Genomic DNA, 23,642 nt, shown 5'->3' on the forward strand with positions numbered 1-23,642 from the left:
GGGGGACCTTGTAGCTGCGAGGCAACAGCGCTGACCTATTTGATCTTTGAACTATTAATGTACAGTCGCTGGGTAAAGGGGTATTGTAACTGTTTAATTACATTTTCTTTATTTAACTTAAGTAAGATTTTCAGTGTAGTACAGTATTTTTACTGAGTAGTAGTAGTGTTATTTCCGCAGTACTGCACAACATTGATAAAATCAGTGCGGAAGGATTAAAACGACCTCACTCGTTGCTAACGGTGACCGCAAGCTTCATCGCTTCTTAGCTCGGTAACCGGAAATCTCGAACCCTCGTGGCCAAAAGAGTGACGAGTGCAACTGTCACGTGAGACTGGAGTAACGTGATGCCCATAAACGGGAAGTTGGAGACGGGAGAACTTCGGATAAACAACAGTTTCCTCCGCGTTAAAAATCACAGAAGCGCACATCGGTTCGGGCTTTGCGTCTAGCGGTATTTAGGAGACGGACAGGTGAGATTTGGGGTATTTTGCTTCATTTTGTGCTCAAAAGAAATCTGTTTTCTACCTCAATGCAAACGAGTTGTATTTCTTTTACATAATTAAATTAAACCCTTGTGCTTCCACGGAATTCCCCTATCCATAATAATTATTTTATCATGTAAAGTTACTTAAAATAAACTAATTCACAACATTTCTTTGTTTGATTGCTAACGGCACAGCCTCGTTTTGCTGGCATGGCATTTCCATTAATAACGAAACTTCTGAGACAGGCTTTGTCTGAGAGATGCGAGAGCCGAGGAAAGAAAATTGTATTTTTTTTTTTTTTAAGTACAGTGTTTGAAAAGACACATGCATTAATGTGTCTAAAATTATAAATGTAGGTCATGTTTCCCCTAATGTTTACTTAGGTAACACCCAGTCTTAATACATTTTATAAAGCTGTTTATCTATTCGTTGGTGAGTTCAGAAGGTAGGCTACACCCAGCTAACTAAGCTCTGACAAAATAGCCCCGGGTATCAATCCAAACTTTGTTAAAAATCTTGACTTTTCTGAGTTTTTGGTATTTTGTCCCAACCATTTATATTAATTATCCACTTATAACACAATATAACTCAGCAGCATCACAGTCCCTTCAATAATCATAAACTATCCCTTTCTAAAACAGCTTAAACAACGAAATATTTAGCCCATATGAGGATTCAGTGCAGAGCTCTTGTGTGTAGCTATATGGATGTAATAAACCCATCCGTCCATCCATCCATCCAATGACTTAACAGCGTATCCTGTTCAGGGTTGCTGGGGGCTGGAGCTATGTGGACTTTTTTTTTTTATATAGCATGTTTTTAAGTGTGTTTGCTGAAAACTGACAAATGTTTGTTGTAATGTTGGCAGAAACATGGCTGTGCAAGTCTGGAAATTCCACCTGATTATCACTCAGCAGCACTTCATGGTTCCCTTTTCTTCAGTTTCCCCTCATAAGTTTCTACATTGTCACTGAGAGGCTTTTATTGTCCTATCTGAATATAGATGCCCTTTGTCAACCATTTGTTCCTGTTTACTGCCTCTCTCCTCTATGCTTTCTCATTAGGTTTTTCATTCTACTACATACTGCAGTGGCTACATTGACATATGTTTTAATAGAAGAAATCCATTTGGACTTGTTTCTTTGGTGTTTATTTGCAGGAAACCATGGGCTCCATGTTCCGCAGTGAGGAGGTGTGCCTGGTGCAGCTCTTCCTACAGTCCGGCTCTGCTTACAATTGTGTTAGTGAACTGGGAGAACTGGGCCTGGTTGAGTTTAGAGATGTAAGACACTTTAATTGTATTGTTCATGCGGTGAAAAACTTAATGCACTTGGAAAAGTTGCATTCATTTGAACGTTAGTTTTAATGTTTGTTGTTTTTTTGGCTGAGATTACAAACATTTAATCATTACTATTGATCTCACAACTATCCAGAGCCCCGTGATCAATGTTTACAACTGAATGCAGTTATCTTGTATTTGGTGATTGTACATTTTCATACATTTGATTTATTACTGCAGTACTAAGTTTGCACTTAGACTAAAAACTAATGGTTGCTTTGAGTCATTACAAGACATAGAAACACGTGAGTAACCCTGTCGCCCTCTTCTTCTCCCCTTTTTCTCCATTGTTTTAGCTAAATCATAATATAACCGCCTTTCAGAGGAAGTTTGTCGGTGAGGTCAGACGATGCGAAGAGCTTGAGAAAACTTTTGGTACATAATATTAATTGATTGTTCCCTACCTATACTTTCCATTCATGTTCATTGCTGGTTAGTTTTAAGATTCTTTTTGTGCCATATCTGACATTCTTTATCCACCCTTCAGCCTATCTTGAACAGGAGATCAATCGCTCCCTGTCTGCAGGCTTGCGGGGTCCACTCCTACCCCCATGCCCAACACCTTTGGCCCCACAGCTCCGTGAACTCCTAACAATAGAGGAAGAAAGTGAGAGACTGGCTAGAGAGCTCAAAGAAGTGAGTGGCTGTGCTGATAGCTCAAAGATCACGTAGTGTCTCATTGGTCCACCTTCAGAACAAGCTTAACATAGTCCCTTGACATTTTTTTTTCTTTGTGTGTGCGTGTCTCTCTAGGTGTCCAGGAACAGAGACAGCCTCCAGGCTCAGTTGACTGAGCTCCGTCAGTACCGAGGTGTCCTGACCATAACACACACTCTCACAGCCTCACAGGTATTCAAAAGTATTTTTTTTACCTTTTATTTGATTGTTGTGCAGTAGTGATCTAAGTGATGTGTGCAAACTGAAAAAGCAACAAAAAAAAATCTTCTGCTTTGGATTCTTCTCATAGGCACCACCACCTTTAATGGAAAGCCAAGGCCTGTTTGATAACCGCCAAGATGTTCGTCTTAGGTAGATTTGCCAAAATGTACACGATGTGTTTTAAGATTATTTTAAATTTCCATTTACCGCATTTCCACTGTATATTCTGTCTCATAGTTTTGTGGCAGGGGTGGTCCATCCTTGGAAGGTCCCCTCATTTGAACGGTTACTGTGGAGGGCATGTCGGGGTTATATTATTGTGGATTTTAGAGAAATGGAGGATCGTCTTGAGCATCCAGAAACGGTGGGAACTGGGAGAGAGCTTTCTTATAGTTGAGCCATTAACTTTTGTCTACTATAACAGAGATGGTTTTTCAGGATTTAAAAACAATTATCAGTTGTGTCTTCGGTTTGCAGGGGGAAATGGTGCAATGGACAGTGTTCCTCATTTCCTACTGGGGAGATCAGATCGGACAAAAAGTGAAGAAGATTTGTGATTGGTATGTGCACTTGTTCATCAGTTAGAGAATTTTTTTCTTTGTATATTTCCACATTTTAGTGTCTGTTACTCCACCTCACAGCTTCCGCACACAGACTTTTGCATACCCTGCGAGCACTGCTGAAAGAGAGGAAATACTCCAGGGACTTCAGGGCAGAATTGAAGATATTAAATCAGTAAGTGCCTCCTCATAAAACTACACTATTTGTTGCTACAATAAAACCATTTTCATTTTTAAATAAATTCGTACTATTCTCATGCTTGAGAATAGTAGAAATTTTAATACAGCAACAATGTGGGTTTCACAGTTTCTTAGAAGTTTCTTTTTCCACATTTACCTTTTTATCCTTTCACTTCCGTCTTCTATATAACAGGTGTTGTCACAGACTGAGACCTTCTTGCAGCAGCTGTTGATGAAGACGGTGGCCGTGTTGCCCCAGTGGAAGGTGCGTGTCCAAAAGTGCAAAGCCATTCAGATGGTTCTGAATCTCTGCAGCCCCTCCGTCACCGACAAATGTCTGATTGCTGAGGCCTGGTGTCCAGTTGCCAAGTTGCCTGAACTTCAAAGTGCTCTAAGAGAGGGCGGGGTGAGCAAAACTGCTGAAATATAGAAGTGTAGAATACAGGAGTTAAAATAAATCAGAAAAATTAACAAGTTGATCAATCTTTTTCACTTTCTTCAATCTTGTTTTACATCCTCAGAGGAAGAGTGGCAGTAGTGTTGACTCTTTCTACAACCGCCTGCCTTCCTCCACCTCTCCACCTACCCTGTTTCCCCTCAACTCCTTTACAGCAGGTTTCCAGAACATTGTTGATGCCTATGGAGTGGCCAGCTACCGTGAAGTTAATCCAGGTATGTCCGTGGAACTTTGTCAGAAATTCAAAGGAGAAACCAGAGAATGCTACTCCTCATGTGTATTTTTTCTCTTTTCTCTAAATGCCTCTGCAGCGTTGTACACCATAATTACATTTCCCTTCCTGTTTGCTGTAATGTTTGGGGATGTGGGTCACGGTTTGCTTATGGCCCTGGCTGCCCTTTGGATGGTCTTTGAGGAGAGAGACCCCAAACTCAAGAATAACAATAATGAGGTAATTCAGACGATATTCCACTCGGTGTCCTCAAACACACAAAAGTAGGCTTTGGTTTATTGCTTTTTACTGGATCTGTTTTGTCTCATTATATATATATATATATGTTTCTTTACTAATACATATATGCTTAGTAACTCATAGTTTAAAAATTCAATAAATTAATGTAAAGATAAAAAAATTGCGTTTGATACATAATTGTAAAACAAAAGCGTTAAAATCACGGTCTTTTCCCTTACAAATGAAATACCAAAATGAAATGCAACTGTGCGTTATTTCTCTCTGTGTTCCAGATCTGGAAGATGATGTTTGGAGGAAGGTATCTGATTCTCCTGATGGGACTGTTCTCTGTCTACACAGGGGCCATATACAACGAGTGCTTCAGCAGAGGCCTTAATGTCTTCGACTCAGGGTGGCACGTCAGCCCAATGTTTGAGAAGAACATATGGAAGTGAGAATATTACATGCATTCTTCAAAATGCATTTTTTTTCTTCTAGTTTCTAGTTTTCTAGTTTTCTTCTGTATCCTGTCCATCTCACATTCGGATCATCTCTTTTCAGTTCATCGGTTTTGGAAAAGAGCCAGTACTTGTCCATGGATCCTGCTGTGGCTGGAGTTTTCACCAGCCCCTATCCATTTGGGATTGACCCGGTATAGCCTTCACGCTCGTCACCCATTCTTTCATGACTCCAGTATTTCGGTCCCTCTGTAATCTGGTTTCTTAACGGTCTTTTATTTGTGTCCTTGTCAGATCTGGGGTTTGGCCAACAACAAACTAACTTTCCTTAACTCATATAAGATGAAGATGTCAGTCATCATTGGTGTCATTCACATGACTTTTGGAGTCATTCTGTCATTCTTCAACTACTTGTAAGTAGCTAAAATTGTACTCTTTGTTTGTGGCATGTTATACCACAAACAAAGAGTACAAGTCATTTGCTCATGCATAAAACACCATATTTTTGTTGTTTCCTTCTCTCTAGTTATTGTTGTTGCTATTGTTTTTGTCTTCTCCAGGCACTTTGGCAAGATTAGCAAAGTGTTCTTTATGCTGATCCCAGAGCTCCTCTTCATGCTGTGTCTGTTTGGCTATCTGGTGTTTATGGTGGTCTTCAAGTGGATTGCCTACACTCCTGCCCAGTCCCAAATTGCTCCAAGTATACTTATCCACTTCATAGACATGTTCCTCTTCACGGAGAATGCTGACAACCCACCGCTTTACAAAGGACAGGTTTGTTATGTGCTCTCTGCTCTAAAATGGAACACAGTGTTTCAGCTCATGTGCATACTTTCCTTAACTGTCAGACATTTTTAGGCAGGCCATAGCTTTTATATTGAAGAAGAAGTGTGAAATGGACTTTGAAAAAAAAAACAAAAAACAAATTGTGTACTTAATAGCCAGCTGGCCAGCCATTGGTTATCGCAAAATCTGAGGAAGAATTCGAAGATTCCTTCTGAACCTCAAACACACCAGTTGAAAACTTTTGAAAACTGTAATTCAACGATTAAAAATTGCAGTAACAAAGTAGCTGTTATTGTTTTTAAAAGCAACAGCAATATAATGTCTATAATCAGAATGCTTACAGTGTCAGTCTTGAGTCAGTTTTAAGCCTCCTCACACTCACCATCAAACTAAACTAATATGATCTCAAAGGTTAAAATATGTTTCATCTGTAATAAAAGGAGAAACAACTTGCAAAATACTCTGTTGTCCTACATTGTTTAAAAGCAACTGCATCTCTGCCTTCACTCTTGATTTGTAGATGGTGGTACAGATGGTCTTGGTGGTGCTTGCTCTGTGTTCTGTCCCAGTCCTCCTGCTAGGGATGCCCAGTTATGAATACATTCTATTCAGGAGAAGACAAAGGCATGTGGTGAGTTTCTGTTTGACTGAACTTTAACCCTTTTCCACCATAATCTGCAGTGAGCGGCATTTCCTCAATCTTTTATAACTCTTTGCAACAACAACAGGAGGGAGACAGACGTCCACTGGTGTCTGATGATGGCTGCATCAACACTCATCAAGGGGAGGTGGAAGGACAAGCTGCAGAAGAGGAAGTAAGAGGCCCAAGTAACTTAATTTCCTTCTTAACGGTTTAAACCAGGTCAGACATGTTTTAATAGCTATCTTTACTCTGCTGTCTGCAGGGTTTTGATGCTGCAGATGTGTTCATGCATCAGGCCATCCACACCATAGAGTACTGCTTGGGATGCATCTCCAACACTGCCTCATACCTCCGACTCTGGGCTCTCAGTTTGGCACACGCACGTTAGTGGAACACATACTGACATGTTTGAACACAGTGTGCATCTTCATCCTCACATGATGTTCACATATAGACAGACTTCCTCTCTAAAACTAAATATACTCACAATTGTCTTTTTCCAGACACTTATTCCTACATATGATGGGTTTTGTTCCAACCAACTGTGGTTTTCTGATGTTGAATTATTTTTGTCTCCACAGAGTTGTCAGAGGTGTTGTGGGTGATGGTGATGCGTCTTGCCCTGAGATGGCAGGGCTATGTGGGATCTGTAATACTCTTTGTGATTTTTGCCTTCTTTGCTGTTTTAACCGTGTCTATCCTGTTGGTTATGGAAGGCCTCTCAGCTTTCCTCCATGCACTCCGTCTGCATTGGTAAGGATGAGAGAGTACCCAAAGGGGCAAAAGGTCATATCTGCTTATTTTTGAAAACCACTGGTACGCCCTAGGCAGAATTAATATGTGGGCTGGATAACTACTCTAAACAAACTTAGGAGCAGCTTTTAACTTTGTTTTACTTGTTTTAATTTAGACAGAGGCCTGTTTTTACTTTAGTCTCCCCACAGTCATCCAAAGACATCTATCTTTAGCAGTCAATGTATTTAGCAGTCAATGTATTTGGCTTATGTTCGGTGTGTTATATATAGTATTTAGTATTTAGACCCCTTTTTAGTCAAATAAATAGATAAATATTTTATGCATGAGCGAATGACTTATTGGATTAAAATTACATTGTTAGTTTTAAAAGGTCTGAGCAAACTTATTGTACATAATTTGTACTTCAAAATAATATTTATATATGTCTATTGTGAAGATGAACAAAAGTGGATCATGTGTTTGTATTTATTGTTGCATGCTGACTTTGTTTCTCTGTCTTGCAGGGTGGAGTTTCAGAACAAGTTCTACAGTGGATCAGGCTACAAACTGAGCCCTTTCTCTTTCTCATCTCTTATCAATGCATCAACTGCTGTATGATGGGCCAAATTGTTCCTATTTGTGCCTAACGGTTACATTACCTTAAGAACAATATTGCATACTGACCCTTTCTTAAAATAGTATTTTATTGCCTTTAGGCTCTCAAATGGTTTCATTGACATGCACAGAGGTCATGATGTTAAATACTATTATTTTTGCATCAGTATTAGGAGAATGAGTCCCTATGTATGAATTGCAATGACTTTGTGATTATATATTTAGTGTGTGTGTGAAAACACACTTTTATATCCCTTTGCTAATTGCTTTTCAATCTGTTATTTCCTGTTTCCTAATTACACTTCTGTTGTGCTCAATAAATACTGATCATTTAGTTTTAACTAACATTATTATATAAATGAATTATGAAAAGGGAATGGGCATAAAAATAAAAAACTTCTCTGTAAGTTCAGGAAAGGTATAATTGTTGAGGTATGGTATTATGCTTTAATAAACCAGTCCTGGAGGATTCTTCAAATGACAGCAGGGAATTGTTGGAATGATTTCCATGAGCCAAAGGTACTTTGCACTCACTGTCATGTCTTCCAATTACAACAGGTATTTATTGGTGGTAAAGGTTATTTTATGTGCCTTACAGTAGTGTGCATGTTTATCCATGCATTTTAAACATCATTCTGCACTGCACATTTATCTGAAGGTCTGCACTGTAAAATAGAACATTTGAGCTGAAATTAAATATAATTGTTTCATTTATTCTTATTGTGGGAGGTCATTCACTGGAGAGTCCATTTTTTCTGTTGTGTCCTGTATGAGTCATTTATGAACTTGCCAACAATGGAAGAAAGATTTGTTTATACCACAGTATAATGATATAATGATAAGGCAATGAGATAGATCATATGTTCTTAAGCAGTATGTAAATAGCAACAATATGCATACTTACATATTAGATTATAATAGATAGGGAGCCTACTAATAACATGGCTGGTCTAAAGCAAATTTAGTGATTTACACAGTGCGGTATGTACCCTGAAGACTAAGGGTTAGAGATTTTCCACTACAAGTAGCTAATGAAGCAGATGTATGTTGCACAAAAACGGAAACACGGTACTGTAATGGCATTTTCTGAATGTTCTTAGTTATCTTTCTCCACTGGAGGTTGCTGTCGCGTAGAGCTTTGTCCCGGGGGCAGAACATAGAAGCAAAACGCTAAGCGGAACTAAGATTGCTGGTGTTTGTTTCTGTCAGCAAACCGGAAGCTGTCGGAATCTCAAAGATGGCGGTCCACATGCTACATTGATTTCTAATTTAATAAATACAGTAAAAAGTATGTTTTCTTATGTTTAACGCCTTATCCGAAATAGAGACTGATCCTTTGGTGTAATTTATGAGGTGAACGCAGTTGAGGAGGCGATGGCGTTGGGTGAAATCAGCCGCAGTGTGCGGACATTGTTAGGTCAAATTCAGCAGTGTCGTCTCATTGCCCATACAAACCACTCAGGTAATATACTGTTTTTCATAACAGCTGTTTTCTTTTTTGTATCGTATTCTCTGCTAATAGTTGCTATTCATGTTTGTCGTTTGCGAAGTGGTTACATTTTTATAGGCGTTTAATTGAATGCCCTAGTTTAACCTTAGAGGGCAACTTCTTGTGCTACTATTGTGTGGAAGAAAATTCCCTTTGCCTCGCCTACGTTTATCTCCCCGATTCCGGCTGGACACGCGCCTCTAAATTACATTATCTGGAACGAGGCTGAAGTTGGCACTGGATTTACAGCATCAGGATTCGTCAGTTAAGGGAAAACTAACGTAGGCGACTTTTTCGCTATTTTTTTTTCCTATTATTGCAAACAAATTTCAAACAATTCTTTAGTTTCTCATAGGTCATCTGAACATGATATGGTATGAATCAGGTACCTACTTCAGTCTCGTTCATCAGGAGGAGTTTCTGAAATCCTGATTATGTCGTGTGTAGCAGTTCGTCTAACTTGGCTAACTTTTGTCTCTTGACTTCTCATAATATTCTGTCCCTCTCACAGCTCGATGTCTGAGTCAGGCAGCCTCTAAGCCAGAGCCCAAAGCTAATGAAAATGAAACCGTGAACCCGAGCTTTGTGAACAGAAACCCCCGGAACCTGGAGCAAATGGCTCTGGCTGTGAAGGACCGAGGCTGGAAGACATCTTGGCCCCATCAGGAATTCTACCATAGGTCTGTGTGGGTGCATGGGATGCTAATAACTTTTGTATAAAATCCTGTATAATGGTAGTATATTGTCATTTTACAAAGTTATGTTTTCCAAACTAATTATTCTACAAAAAATCAAATTAAAAATAAACCAAATTAATATTTTTTTCTTAACATGGGAGAAATTTTATTCGCTGTAGTTTATAAGATGGAAATGTGGGGGATCACATTAACATATTTTGTGTAAATTGGCACACATTCACCAAATCATGTTTATTGGAAAAATATCTCTGAGTATCCTGATTTTGATTTCCTTCTGTATCATGTCCCATGTTGATCCTTGGCCTTTTCAGGTTGGTGTTTTCTCGCACTCAACATCACGTGACAGCAGAAGTGTTCTCAAGCAGCTCTCCTGTCCCAGTGCTTTCCTGTTCAACCAAGGAGTGGGCAATTAAGAAGGAGCTGGCTTCTACAAACTGTGTGGCCGCATGTCAGGCTGTGGGCGACGTCCTCGCACATCGATGCCAGCAGGCTGGAATCACAAGGATGGTGTACAGGGCGATTCCCTGGACATTTCGCTCTGATGCTGTGAGTGCATGCAGTATGAGGTTATTAACATATTACCTTTCCTTTGTTCGTGTCATCACATGCTTCCGGGTCATCTTTCTTTTACAGGTTCAGGCTTTCAGAGCAGCTATGAAAGGAGGAGGAATCACCCTCAGTGAACCCAGGCGGAAATATGTTGGGACTTAAATTTAGATGTCATCATCACTTTTGATATTTTGTAAACTCATCTACTGGTACTCTGTGTCAGCTCTGTTGTGACTTATAACTGATTAAGATCAGTGCTATAGTAACTTACAATACAAATACAATGACAATAACTAACGCTGCCTGCCTCTTATTTTCGCCTGTAGATAAAATGTAAATTTAATCAAGAAACCAAGCAGTTGGTCTGGGGATTAATTTATTTTTCACTTATAGTGCTTGTTGTAAACAAGAGTGATGTGCAGACTGTGAAGAGCAACACAACAAGGCATAGGGATATGGACAATATTTTTAAAAGTCATTTATCAATTTAAATTATAGTACAGCATGAAGTTGGCTCAGGCAGTGGGAACAGTGTATGTTTTAGGATTATAAAGTGCATGTTTTCTTTTTACAGTGAGCATGCAGATTAAATAACCTTTAGCTTGGGTCCATTGGATAAAAAAAAAAAAAAAAAATGCCAGCATGAAGAACAATCAACATCAGCATCTACCAATTGATCAGGAATCTGTTACCACTATATTGAATAGTTTACCAACATCCATATAAATACATGAGAAAACCCTGAACAATTTGCTCTCACAGGTTAAATGGTATAAAAACATACATCAGCAATAATGTGTTGATACATATACTGTATAAATGCACTACGCATACATGCAAAAACCTTGGGAAATCACATTTATACTGCCATCAAACCAAGTGAGAAACATTACAAGATACATGCAATATACAGCCGCCACCATTTAGTAAAAACAATCAAAATCTTTTCACTCTGAGGTCGAAGGCACTTATTCAGCCAGTTTCTTTAAATAGTATTAAAATAAAATGGGTGACACTGGTCCTTATTATACTGACATGATAAAGATTTGATTATGTTTTTTTATATATATATATATATATATATATATATATATATATATTTTCATTCATATATATATTCATTCATTGGCACATTGGAAAACAGGCCCTGACTTGGTCCATAATACACAACTCAATTTAAGATACAGTAAAATCTTCCCAACTGTGAACCATGTCTTTTTAAAAAGGAAATAAGATGAGACGGAAGTAAAAAAAAAAAAAAAAACATTTAAAACTACCTACCTTGAATTGGCAGCATACAGCCTGTTTTTTCGTCTTTCAAACAGAGGAACATTAAAAGTTAACAGGAATTGCATAGATATCTTTGGAGTGGTGATTTGACAACTGAAGGGAAGAAGGGAGCTGGAGAGACCTACATCTGTATGTGGTTGTAACACTATAGACCAGAGAGCAATACTGCAGAAAGATCATTCTTATCAAGAGTGAACAATCAGTTACAGTAACCATGAAACCACATAGAATAAAACACATCAGCATCTAAATCAAAAATGTAAAGCTGAGCCAGAGCTCATCAGTGTATGAAAACGGTGGTGTGTTACCAGAGCACACAGACTCCTTCAAGTGCTGTCTCTACTCTAACCCCCCCCCCCCTCCTCCTTCTCTTTGCCACCTTTACACTGTAGGGTCCACTCCGTCCTTTAATCCCTGCTCCTCACTTCAGGGTTTGCTTTGACTGGTGTCTGGCAGGCTGCGTGGTTCAGGTGAAACATCGACACATGCTCTCTGGTGAATCAGACCCCGTCGCCCTTGGCTTCGCTTCTGCTGCCCCGGAGACCGCCTCGGACTCCCATGCAACTTCGAAGAAAACAATTAAGCAGTTACAGTTAACAAATTTAAAATGAACACTGGTACTAGAACTGCAATGATTAGTAGATGATGGTCAGCTGTACTGATAATCCAATAATTAATTTAGTAACTTTTCAAGCGTTTAAGTACCACAACTAAAGTATTATTGGAATTACGTTTGTAAAAATGTGACAATTTTGCAACTTACTTTGTTAAATGAAAGTTTCTGTGACTTAGCTGTACTAAACAAGCAAATTGAAGAAATCGTAATAATGATTGAATAACAGTGATTAATTAAAACAACTGCTCCATATGGCAAGAAGAACATATCAACTAGAAATAGTGATATTTCTGCCAATAGCAATTAGTTACTTATCTAATTAACCAAAAAAAATAAAAGAATGTTAGATTGTGTGTTTACTTGCTCATTCCTCTTAGAACTCAATTTACCTGTTCACATCCTTTATCCTCATCATCCAATTCACTAATGGACTGCATGAGAGAGAAGAGGTTCATTCTGCCACTGCGATTAACACTTGGAACAGCCTAGAGTGAAGATGCATAAAAAAAAGAAATGTCAGTGGAGCAATGAGTCTTCAGGTTCGGAGTGTGTGTTAATCTTTGTCAGTCTGCTCACTTTGTCTGGCTCATTTATGGTTATAACAGGACCAACACCTGATGGTTCAATCTGCCCAGGTTTCTTGTCGAAGTCAGACATGGGAATGGGTTCCACGAACACCTGGGTGTGTTCAAACGCATAAAAGAGTTGAAGTCATAAGGATTCAAAAGGTCAGCAGGAATTAAAATGTTAACAGTGTGTAATTGTTGTAATTATTACCTCTGTTTCTTCCTCTGAATCATCTTTTTCATCCATGCTACCTGAATCCCTGTCATCTGGACTTTCTATCTCATCATCATCATAATCATCATCATCATCATCATCATCATCATCATCATCATGTCTTTCCTTTTGCTTCTCTTCCTTCCCCTGCTGTTCCTTGCACATTGACTTCTGCTTTTGTTCTCTCGACTTTCGCCTCCAGAGTGCGCTGTGGCGCTGCTGGCTTGAATGATCAACAAACAAACAGCATAATTCTCACATAAGCCCATAAACTGACGGAGGGGTGGGGGAGTTGGGCAGTGTTAGTCAAACTCAAACATTGTTTCACATTATACAGTCAAACAACATCGCTGACCTTGCATTGAGAATCCCACTGTAAGTCTGCAGCTGCTTCATAAATCCCTCATTAGGCTTGACAATGGATCTGCGGTCTCTGACGTAAGTCAGTGACACATCCAGGGGCCAGTGATGCTGCTTCATGATATATGCAATCACTGTAGATGCAGAGCGAGAAACGCCCATCTTACAGTGCACCAACACTGCCTGTCCACTCTTCCTACAATACACAGCAGTAAAGGGAAGTTTACAAACTAGCCTAGGGATTTTGCATGTCAATTATTAGAAAGATAATGGTGGGAAGTGACGGAATACCCTGCTGGAATACTGGTGACTACTAGACTGACCCAGAATACATTTTACTTAACATTTTCCAGAAAACTACTAGCTTGTGTCTTTTTATAAAATTTCTCTTTTACGAGCTCAAGTAAAACTGTAAAAAAAACCTAATGTGTTTCCGGTTACAGTGCGTTTGGATAATGTGGTCAAGACGTTTCACAATTCAGTCTTAGTTCTTAGTCTGGAAATACAAGTCATGCCATAATGTTTTGGCTTTTCCTGGCAGAAAGTTTCTGGGTCTGTCTTTATGTAAAAGTCTACACTATCAATAACAAAAAAAAAAGTGGAAAGAAAAAATACAAAATTGTTTTTTGTTTCTCCCCAATCAATGGTTGGAAATGAATGACAAAATACACAAAAGCACAATTATTTGCATGTTATATACATATGGCATATTTGAGCACAGAATAATGGTTAAATCAAATTAGATTGTTAAATGTTACTTTCTTCAATAGTAATATTAATAATAAAACTGCCCTTTGCAGCAATAACTGCCAGCAAATCTATGACAGTCTACTGATCTGTTTTTGCAGCTATTCAGTGGGGACCTAAATATTTCCCAAAACAATATTTCCCAAAGTACTGCTGTGCTGGTTGGACATTATTCCCGATCTCTTCGGTCCATCTTCTCATACACCTGATCAATGTGGTTTGGATCTGGTAATTTCAGCAGCTTTCTTTCTTCTTCAGATAATTCTTATACAACTGGAAAAAATGCTTGAAGTAACTGTCTTGGTGAAAAATTAAGTTATAGGCAGGCATCATCTTTTCATGAGCTCTGCTTCTGATGTGTTCTGAGCTTAGATCCAAACACCTCAAACTTTGACTCATCAGTCTACAAAACAGTTTCAGTCATTTAAATTCCACTGTGTGTATCGAGAGACACACTACAAACCTTTTCTTCTGATTTGTCAATCTCACTTATTTTCTTGGCAACTCTACTTATGAGGCCAGTTGACCAAAGACTTCTTTGCACGGTATCTGCAAACACTTGCTTCTCTCATTTTATTCAACAATACAGTCAAATGAGGAACAGTGAGGCATCTGTTTTTTAAGGAGGACACTCGTGAGAACTTTACTTCTTGGGCAGATGTGTACTTGGGACTTTCACTTCATCTTCTCTACTGACAGAATCCAGTTGCAGCATGTCTCTGGAGATTTTAGTGTACACCTTTTAAAAGAGATCCTTCCTTTCTTGGCAATATCAAAGAGCCAACCTTTTCCCATGAAAAGTATAGACTGAGTTTCTAGGGAAACTTGTTTTTAGTTCTAATTTACACAAAATGATAGGTCACTCTCCCTAAGGAGGAGGAGTAATATATAAATTTAAATTATTGGTTTACTGGACATTAACTTATTTTGAACACCAGGGAGGGGCATGAATGATCAATTTGAGAGCATTCACAGTTGAATTTTCTAAAACAAAAACAAAAAACCCAGAATGCAACTAAGATGTCAGGTCAGTTAGTGCTGAAAGTAAAGTTTAACATGCAAATATGATTTAACCATTGTTCTGTGCTCAAATATGCTTAAATTGTTTATTTTTTTGAGTGTTTTGTGATGCTTTTACTAACATTTGCTAAAAGAAAACCAACAAAAAGGTAATAGAAATACCAGAGTGTGTTTCCAAACTTGGTAAAGTATCTACCTGTATAAACACAATTTGGCATTTAAGAAGAGACTGTGTCTCAGACTACGTCTTGGCCAGTCAGAAAAGTCACAACTATGCACAGCATGATTTTAATAATTGGTAACTGGACAAACCTAAATGTGATGTGTTTATTGAAAACAATGTGGTAGCAGTTTGCTTCATACAACATGAATGACTTTTCACAAGCTCATTGGCTTCTGATGTGGAATACCTTGCAGAGTTAATGAAGGCGAACGTATTCGGCCAGTGGGACAGCAGGTCAGTGGATTCTACATCATACACTCGGATGTTCATGTAAGTGAAAGACTCTGGGAAAAAGTTGTCAATCTCTCTTGTCACATTCAGAATGTAGCCCACACTGAAAAACATTCAGACACAGACATGTAGTGTTAACATGGCTTGATGAACTAATCAGTAACACCTATGTCAAATGGTCAAAACACTGACTTGTTTTTCTGCAGCTCCTCAAAGTTAGCTGCATTCCACTCAGAGCCCTGAAACCAGATAAAAAAAAAATGTTCAGTGGGATTCACAGATGACAAGGAGGAAGGGCCTACACAGCAGTCTTCCCTATCGCAGAAAACACAGCTCTCCCACAAAGGGGAAGTTGCAGTCACACGACAGCATCTTGGTGAAAGCACAGACTTCCGACAGTTTACTGACCAGAGTAAAAGGCTTCTCTCCACTGTGGTAAAATTAGGTTCAAGTGTCCTTGTAGCTGAGCACTTACCAGGTAAAGGTAGTCAAATATTTTAGAGGGTTTGTCCATTTGTGCCATTGTGACCAGAATCTCATTGTCAATATACTCCTTGTAGGGTCTCATATCAAATCCTATTCGGGTCTCCAGGGCAGAGTGCACCTACAGCAGAGCAACACAGAGATTATACAGACATGTATGCATTTGTGCTCCTTTGCCCTGCTCTGGTAATGCTTCAAGTTTATTCAAGTCTACTTCCTCTTTGTATCTGCACACAACTTGCCATTTTAGAAGTGAGGCTGTCCAAGTCTTCAGTCCTCATAACGTCCCTCAGGTGCTCTTTGATCAGCCTCTCACTAGAGATTCTGTCTGCCGAACTTCCCGGACATGGACAAGTTTAACAGGTGTGCAAGAGAAAAGGAAACAACTTTTATTTTATTTCAACATATACTGTGTAGCAGCAGGCAGTGCTGGAATGCAAGTAATTCCTCTTTGTACAGTTTAATATTTTACATACTTTGCTTATTATGTATGCAAGTGTTCCTCAACCAGCCACACGTTAATGTATTAACTATACAATAACTTTGTATATAAAATAGAACAAATTGGACCACTTCCCTGCACAATATAACTTCTAATATTCTAAAGTCCCCTATGCTGACAAAACCTCTGCACTTTTACTTACACAAGGTTTTGAATTGTGGGTTTTTACTGCTACATCTACATCTTAAGTGAAGGATCAACATATATTGTAAATATACCTTTTTTCTTATTGAACACCGAATTAACATTTAAAGGACCGCTGCACTTACCTCTGTCCTTTACTGTCTCTGCGGACTGACTCCAGATCATTCATGGCCTCCCACTCATTGAGGCAGAAGCGATCAGATGCAATATGCTGGCAGTAGAACTGGGACCACTCCAGACCAATGCCTGGGATCAATGCTGCCTTGACCGCCCGTTCACAGCAGCCATGCAACACCTGCAGCACTGACCTGACAGCAAAGTGGGGGGGGGGAAGTTAAGGATAGTAACAGACCCACACAGGGGCTACAAAATAAAGGATGAAGTGGTCGGTGCCGTAGTGAGGATGTTAATGTTTTAACAAAAACTCACCACATGGTCTGCATGGAAACAGGCTTAAAAATTCTGGTATCATCTGCTGAGGTCACGCTAAAACCGCTGAGGGGAAAAAAACAAAAAAAAAACAAAACACAAAACACAAGCTGAAGTGCTAATGTATTAAGTAAAAGGAAGAGAATGTCAAATGAGGAAGTCACACTGACTTATTAGACTGCAAACTAGACATACAATGAAGACAGACAGAAAATTCATCAGTTCAGTGCGAGTTATGATGATGGTTCTTGTGAACAGAGTGGGGAATGCTATTGTGAGGACAGTAAGAGAGATAAGAGAAAATATCACAGTTGAAGGTGTGATCTAGTCTGATGAACGTGCTGGTTTAACACAGCAGCCAATCAAATCGTCTTATGTGGCCATCAGCATGTGACAGATTAGTTATAACACAGCAGAGCCATCATGCTGTGTCATCCAGACTGTTTTTGGACCTGCCAGCTCTCGGTTTCACAGTGCCCCTCTACATCCTCCTCTAAGCACCAATGGCATTGAAAAGTTGTCACACTTACAACAAAAATTGTCTTAAATAGCCACAAACCAGAAGCTGCCGTAACTTTTAAAAAACAATTAAACACGATAATTCTGCGCTACTAACATTTGCCTCTAAAGCTAAGCTAGAATAAAATATTTCAAAAACTTTTAAAAGCTAAATTTTCAGTGACATTTAAGCACAGAGAAAAAAAGCCAAAAATTATTCTCTTTTAAGAACATATGAGCTCTTTGCTTATTTAAAAGCCTGAGTGAGTGATAAGAGCAGTTGTAATTTATGGAGAATGACTCAACTCCATAAATAGAGAGAGTACTCATTCACATTATCTCTGGCTAAAGTCCCAGACATGAGGCTGCACCATCTGTGCTGCAGCCTCACAAATTCCTCACTTGTACTTCTACTGTTGCTCCGTTCTTAAGTAGTTCTTACCCGTCTCCATCCAGGTACACCTGTGTGTCGCTCCATATTGGCAGAACCAGACCAATGGTGCATTGTTCACTGCAAAGAGATGGAGAACACTCAGGGCCACAAGCCCAGGAAGGAAATTTTACTTGTTAAAGATAAACCAGAAATTGTTAACTGAATGGAAACTCTACCCTGTGCAAGTTTTGACACAGCACACTGCACATTGGTTACACACACCTGTCGGAGTTGGGAAAATCCATGCCCAGCAGGATGCTCTCTTGTTTGCTGCCGAGGGTGGAGACAACAATCAGATACCTGATTCTGACCCGGCTGACAGACTCCAGCTGTACTGCCTACAACACAAAGAGCAGCAGATGGAAGCAAATAGCAGAGACACCAGTTAGGCTAAACAACAAGTTGCAGAGCACTTTAAAATTGACATAGTACACAGTATGAAATATTCTGTGCAGTAAATCTTCATTGGCCTTCTTCCAAAAATCAATCAAATCAAGGAAGTACATGTTGTACTTACAGAGAAACCAGATACTGGCTTTAGTCCATTTGAACGATCATAGCTCTGTTCTTTTAAAAATGTTTTAGTTCATTAACTACAAATTAAGTATCATTTTCTAAATAAAAGCCTGTAATTTAGATTGATTTAGTTAAGAAAAAATAATTTAATGTGTCAATGAGCATGTGAGTTTAAGACTTTATGAGGAAACTACTAAAAGTTTAATGTTCTTGTGACACCACTTTACTTTATCTTGGTATATGTACTAGGTTTCTTCCCTGATTTCTGTTATTTTAGCATGTAATGACAACACAACTAGCTAAAATTCAGCAAATGTATTGTTAAGTGTGATAGATTATCCAGATCAATCAAGTCTGTGCAACCTGATATTATATTTTAGTGATGAAGTTAATCCAGCAGCCATCAACAAACCTTACTAGCCAATCCCAACAGTCAATGGGATGCTCTGAAAAGCACTGGAGGGGAGTGAATGCACTAACATGCAAAGCTATTTGCATAATATGTTTACAGTAAACAGTGACATCTTTCAGCTATAATGACCTTAACACTAAGAATATGACTTGATGCGTCTCAGCCACAGCGCACTGCTGGAAAATTAATTGTTCGATAACTGCAGTCAAGATTAAATTAAATTCCATAAGCATGATGTTTGTGGGATGTTTTGCATTTATACCCCCAGCTCTGGTACATCAAATCATGAATCATCATAATAATACATAAACCATATTTCATGTGTAACCATCTTAGGTGAATATAAAAAGAAAGCTACCCACTGACAGTTTAGCTCTATTAGAGGAAAATTTGATTTTCTTTGATTGCAAGAACTGCCATGACTTTCTGCTGGACACAAATAACAATGCAAAACCAGTGCTAGCACCACAACCTGTACAATGCACAAATGAAATCCATGCCCTGATGCTATGACCTTTACCTGAGTTATGATTTTACATGTTAAAAGCTCCGCTTTGATAATTAGTTCACAGAATTTTTCCTGCAGGTTTTACTGATCGGATTAGCATAGGAAGATGAGACCTCACCAGCTTGATGGTATCTTCTGGTCTGAGCTGTTCAATCATGGCATGAAGGTGTCTGCGCTGTGTGTCAGACGCACTACCACCTTGCTTCACGGGGGAAGTTGCACTGTGAGGAAACTCCTCACGAAAGTCCACCCCCTCTCCATCCTCCAGCAGAAGGACCGCCCCCTTCACGAGAGCAAAGCTCTCCCTAGAGACAGACAAGAGATTGTTTTTGTAACAATACTGTCATCAAACAGTCTGGTTATCATTCCACAGTAGTTTAATTAAAAATGATCTACCTCTTCTGAAGCCTTCCTCTTCTCTGGAGGCTTAAATCCTTAAGATTGATCAAAAGAAAGTCTCATTAATAAGGAGAATTGATAAAAATATCTAGCCTTTGTTTTGTGAAAGTAGATCATGCCATCTTCAATGTTTTTGTTTTAATATTGATTTATTACTAATTACTGGACAGGCTCTTTGTAGTTGTGAAACAGAGTTGGCATGTGCACATCCCAAAAAAAAAAAAAAAAAAAAACTGTAATCAGATGTTGGGGTTATAATTCACTCAATGAGGAAATGCCATACAGCATTTCTAATGGTCATGAAAGTGTTCAAGCATTAGAGTGTTTGTGTTTGTGTGTAATATGTTTGTCCCGTTTTAAACAAATGGCCTAAAAAAAGATATAGTCATCAGATAAGTTATCAGATGAAATGTAATGTACACAGACAAGGTGCTATGGAGGAATAAAGTGAGGATACAGAAAAAAAAAATGCAAGTAGAGGGAAGATGACAGAGATAGAGAAAGGTAAGGACAAAAACACTGAAAGCGAAATTTAAGAAGAAGATAATAGGCATTAGACGACAAATGCACTGCAGGAGATGGGAGGGAGAAGGAAACAAGAGAGAAGTAGCGGCAGTAACAAGGGTTTATGGAACAAAGAAATTTGAGACAGTAACGTTACCTGTTACGCAACTGACAAGTCCAGACAGAGTCAAGAGGAGAAAAAAAATAATAAAGAATTAAAGAAGAGAAAGCCGGGAGAGGAATGATAAGAGTTCAAAGAAAAACAAGACGAGAACACAACTTAAGATAATAAAGTGATTCGATTCTGTGACAACATATGGAGCCACAATTATTTATGGATAAGTTAGCAAGGATAGAAACCTCAAAAGAAGTCAGTATGTTGTTGCCAAGTTAAAGCCTCTAAATGAAAGAGAGACAGAACAAGCGATATAGTCAAAGACAGAGACAGATGATAAAGTGTTTGTATGATCTTATGTATGCCTTAAAATGCTACAGTGACAAGTTAGAAAGGGTGTGAAATAAAAACTCTGACAAAATATTTGTCGTAAAGGGAGCTACATCTGTTTGATAACCCACCGTCTGTGCCCAGTGTAACACGACAAAACCACTTCACTATGATTCAAGCAAATCTAGTGACAATAGCCACAGAAGGACACATTCAGCGGTGAATGCTTCTTATGAAGAAATATGAGGATCAAGCGAAAAGTGAAGGTAAAGAACTTTATGTCTCGGATGATTATGCAGAATGCTAGCTTTGTTTATGTGTCACAAGGTGTGGATATGCCTGAACTCACAGGAGCAGTAGAGAGGGATGGCATCCTGTGCAGGGTCAACAAAGCCATTGCACGGGACAGGTCTGTCTCCAGTAAACCTGCTGCTGGTTGAAGAATCGGACAGGCTGTACAGGTTCCTTGGCCCAAAAGTGTGCGGTGGGCGGGGTGTATGCTTTTTATTCCCCCCCTGAAATGACACATATTGATGTGTACATTTAATTACATCCAACAAACGGTAGAGTTACATGATGTGGAAGGAACATTTGTCGCAATAGTTTAGATCGTGTGCGTGTGTCCCATTAAATGTAAAATTTTCGGTCATTATTTATGTAACCAGGAGTATAATAAATACCAACATGCCACTTTGCATTGCCTCCACAACAAGTGACACACGTAACGTCGTGAGTAGATATGGCGTAATGTTAGTTGATAAATGTCAGTCTCAGGTTATTATGTACAGCAAAATTGATCAGTATATATCAGTATCTGTATATATAAAGTTAAAATACACAGTGAGGAAAATGGTTCGGAACGTCTTTCACAGCTACATGGCTCAAATCCGGTTAACCTGCCTAATATTTTCCCACGCATGTTTTTTTAAGCATGTCACAAATGTTGTATGAGCATCTTTACATGAAAGAAAATGTGCGATATAGTTACATCCTCTGCTCGTTGTGTGCAAATAAACGTTAAACTGACTTAAATATTGGCGCCGTTCAGTCGTGAGTGATCATGTCGAAACGGTCGAAACTTGATTAAGGAGCTAAAAACAGACGCAACTTCGCGGCTGCAAGAAGCCACAAACCTGCTATAGAGCCAGTCCAAGCTAACAGCTAACGATAGCGTCTGCAACGTGAATATATTCCAAAAATCCACTAAAGAAGACACAGTTCTCACCTTTCCCACACCGAGTCCTCACTCTAATTTCCTGCTTTTGTGCCTGGTTGTTTGTTCCTCAAGTACCGAGAGCTCCTTATTCCGCCCTCTGCGCCTTTCGAGGGTAAGAACCATTTCAGCAGAGCGGCTGCCCCAGCTGAGGACACTTTAACAACCCGAGCCAGGACAGGAGAACATAGGAGCCGACGATGACGTCAGACGCACACAAACGAACATGTACGTCGGCGTACGCCCTCGGCTGCGGCAGAGTTTTAGAGCCACGTAAAAAAAATCTCATTCTGAGAAAAAGTCAGCTGCTTTAGGTACCACCTGCCCTGTTAATAATACCATAAAAAATGTCAATAAGCGTTCAAATGTTTTCAGTAATAGGGTAGTTTAAGTGCCTGTAGTCAGTTTTATTTTTTATTATCTATTCTTGAAATATTCAAATGTTTTCAGAATATTGCGACTTTATTCTCAAAATAGATTGACTTTAGTCTGGAACTTTGTTGTTGTCCGAAAAAGGCCATTGTGTCTTCATTTCCTGAAGATTGTCTTTTTTTGTAACATGGCACTTGGCCATAATAAAGCTACTATAAAAGCGACAATACTTATTTTCTAATTATGGACCACGGTGTAACAAGTACTTGTATGTTGTATTTTTGAAAAAATACCAATACAACAATCTAAAAATACTTTCATTGGGGCATGCCATTAAAATCCAACTTTAGTAAATCTACAGAAATATTATCAATAGTATGACTGAAGTAAAGACGGCTGAACAGTGGAAAGGCAGTTGGCCCTGATGACATACCTGTGGAGGTATGGATGTTTCGAGGAGAGGTGGCCATAGAGTTTCTGGCTAGTTTGTTTAACACGATCTTGGAGAGCGAGAGGATGCCTGAGGAATGGAGGAGAAGTGTACTGGTTAACAAGGGAGATGTCCAGTGCAGGACATGTATGAGAGCTATAAGACCGTGGCGAGGTGTGGTGTGGGTGTGACAGAGGAGTTCAAGGTGGAGGTGGGTCTGCCAATCCTTGATGAGCTTACACATGAGGTTAGACAGGAATCTCCATGGACTATGATGTTTGAAGACGACATTGTGATCTGTTGTGAGAGCGGGGTAGAGGTGGTTTGGACATGTTCAGAGGAGAGAATGTGAATATATCTATGGAAGGATGCTGAGGTTGAAGCTGACAGGCAGGAGGTCTAGAGGAAGACCAAAGAGGAGATTTATGGATGTAGTGAGAGAGGACATGAAGTTAGTTGGTGTGAGAGAAGTGGATGCAGAGTATAGTAGGTAAATAAGTAAGCAAGTAAAATCTATTTAAATAGCACCTTTCACAGATAAAATCACAAAGTGCTTTACAAAATGTTAAAAAAAGGGAAAATAATACAGACAACAAAACTTGAAATTTAGGATAGGGTTAGATGGAGGGGGATGATTCACTGTAGCGACACCTAAAAGGGAGCAGCCGGAAGAAAAAGAAGAATAAGGATTATCGATACGAATTAGTAGGAGAAGTATTTTCCCTTCGAAATGTACTGGAGTAGCCTACAATTGTTAAGT

General features: G+C 39.1%; 3 protein-coding genes across 4 annotated transcripts; 2 read left to right on the plus strand and 1 right to left on the minus strand.

Moving 5' to 3' along the window:
* Positions 1-42: 42 nt before the first annotated feature.
* On the plus strand, positions 43-8,305 carry tcirg1b (T cell immune regulator 1, ATPase H+ transporting V0 subunit a3b). Its single transcript, XM_067518217.1, has 21 exons — positions 43-473; positions 1,648-1,770; positions 2,124-2,202; positions 2,315-2,463; positions 2,581-2,676; positions 2,795-2,856; positions 2,944-3,070; positions 3,184-3,266; positions 3,348-3,441; positions 3,640-3,852; positions 3,968-4,118; positions 4,215-4,354; positions 4,648-4,805; positions 4,916-5,006; positions 5,107-5,225; positions 5,373-5,586; positions 6,119-6,229; positions 6,327-6,413; positions 6,504-6,624; positions 6,823-6,994; positions 7,501-8,305. Exons 2-21 carry the CDS (start codon positions 1,654-1,656, stop codon positions 7,592-7,594), a joined length of 2,478 nt encoding a protein of 825 aa, XP_067374318.1. The 5' UTR covers positions 43-473; positions 1,648-1,653; the 3' UTR covers positions 7,595-8,305.
* Positions 8,306-8,786: 481 nt separating this feature from the next.
* mrpl18 (mitochondrial ribosomal protein L18) lies at positions 8,787-12,585 on the plus strand. Of its 2 annotated transcripts, XM_067518220.1 has the most exons (5): positions 8,787-9,053; positions 9,592-9,760; positions 10,090-10,324; positions 10,412-10,497; positions 12,010-12,585. In XM_067518220.1, exons 1-4 carry the CDS (start codon positions 8,966-8,968, stop codon positions 10,487-10,489), a joined length of 570 nt encoding a protein of 189 aa, XP_067374321.1. In that variant the 5' UTR covers positions 8,787-8,965; the 3' UTR covers positions 10,490-10,497; positions 12,010-12,585. The 2 variants fall into 2 exon arrangements, with proteins under 2 accessions (XP_067374321.1, XP_067374320.1); XM_067518219.1 differs by lacking the exon at positions 12,010-12,585 and having other exon boundaries at positions 10,412-10,620.
* Positions 10,686-22,252, minus strand: si:ch211-203d1.3 (protein phosphatase Slingshot homolog 3). Its single transcript, XM_067518218.1, has 17 exons — positions 22,093-22,252; positions 21,217-21,382; positions 19,916-19,953; positions 19,638-19,824; positions 18,306-18,421; positions 18,093-18,161; positions 17,153-17,218; positions 16,849-17,031; positions 16,320-16,413; positions 16,070-16,198; positions 15,787-15,833; positions 15,551-15,697; positions 13,369-13,569; positions 13,011-13,236; positions 12,810-12,911; positions 12,623-12,718; positions 10,686-12,181 (listed from the first exon to the last, which is right to left on the minus strand). Exons 2-17 carry the CDS (start codon positions 21,262-21,264, stop codon positions 12,044-12,046), a joined length of 1,887 nt encoding a protein of 628 aa, XP_067374319.1. The 5' UTR covers positions 21,265-21,382; positions 22,093-22,252; the 3' UTR covers positions 10,686-12,043.
* Positions 22,253-23,642: the final 1,390 nt, after the last annotated feature.

The sequence above is a fragment of the Channa argus genome, chromosome 10 (assembly GCF_033026475.1).
Source record: "Channa argus isolate prfri chromosome 10, Channa argus male v1.0, whole genome shotgun sequence".
NCBI classification, from domain to species: domain Eukaryota; kingdom Metazoa; phylum Chordata; class Actinopteri; order Anabantiformes; family Channidae; genus Channa; species Channa argus.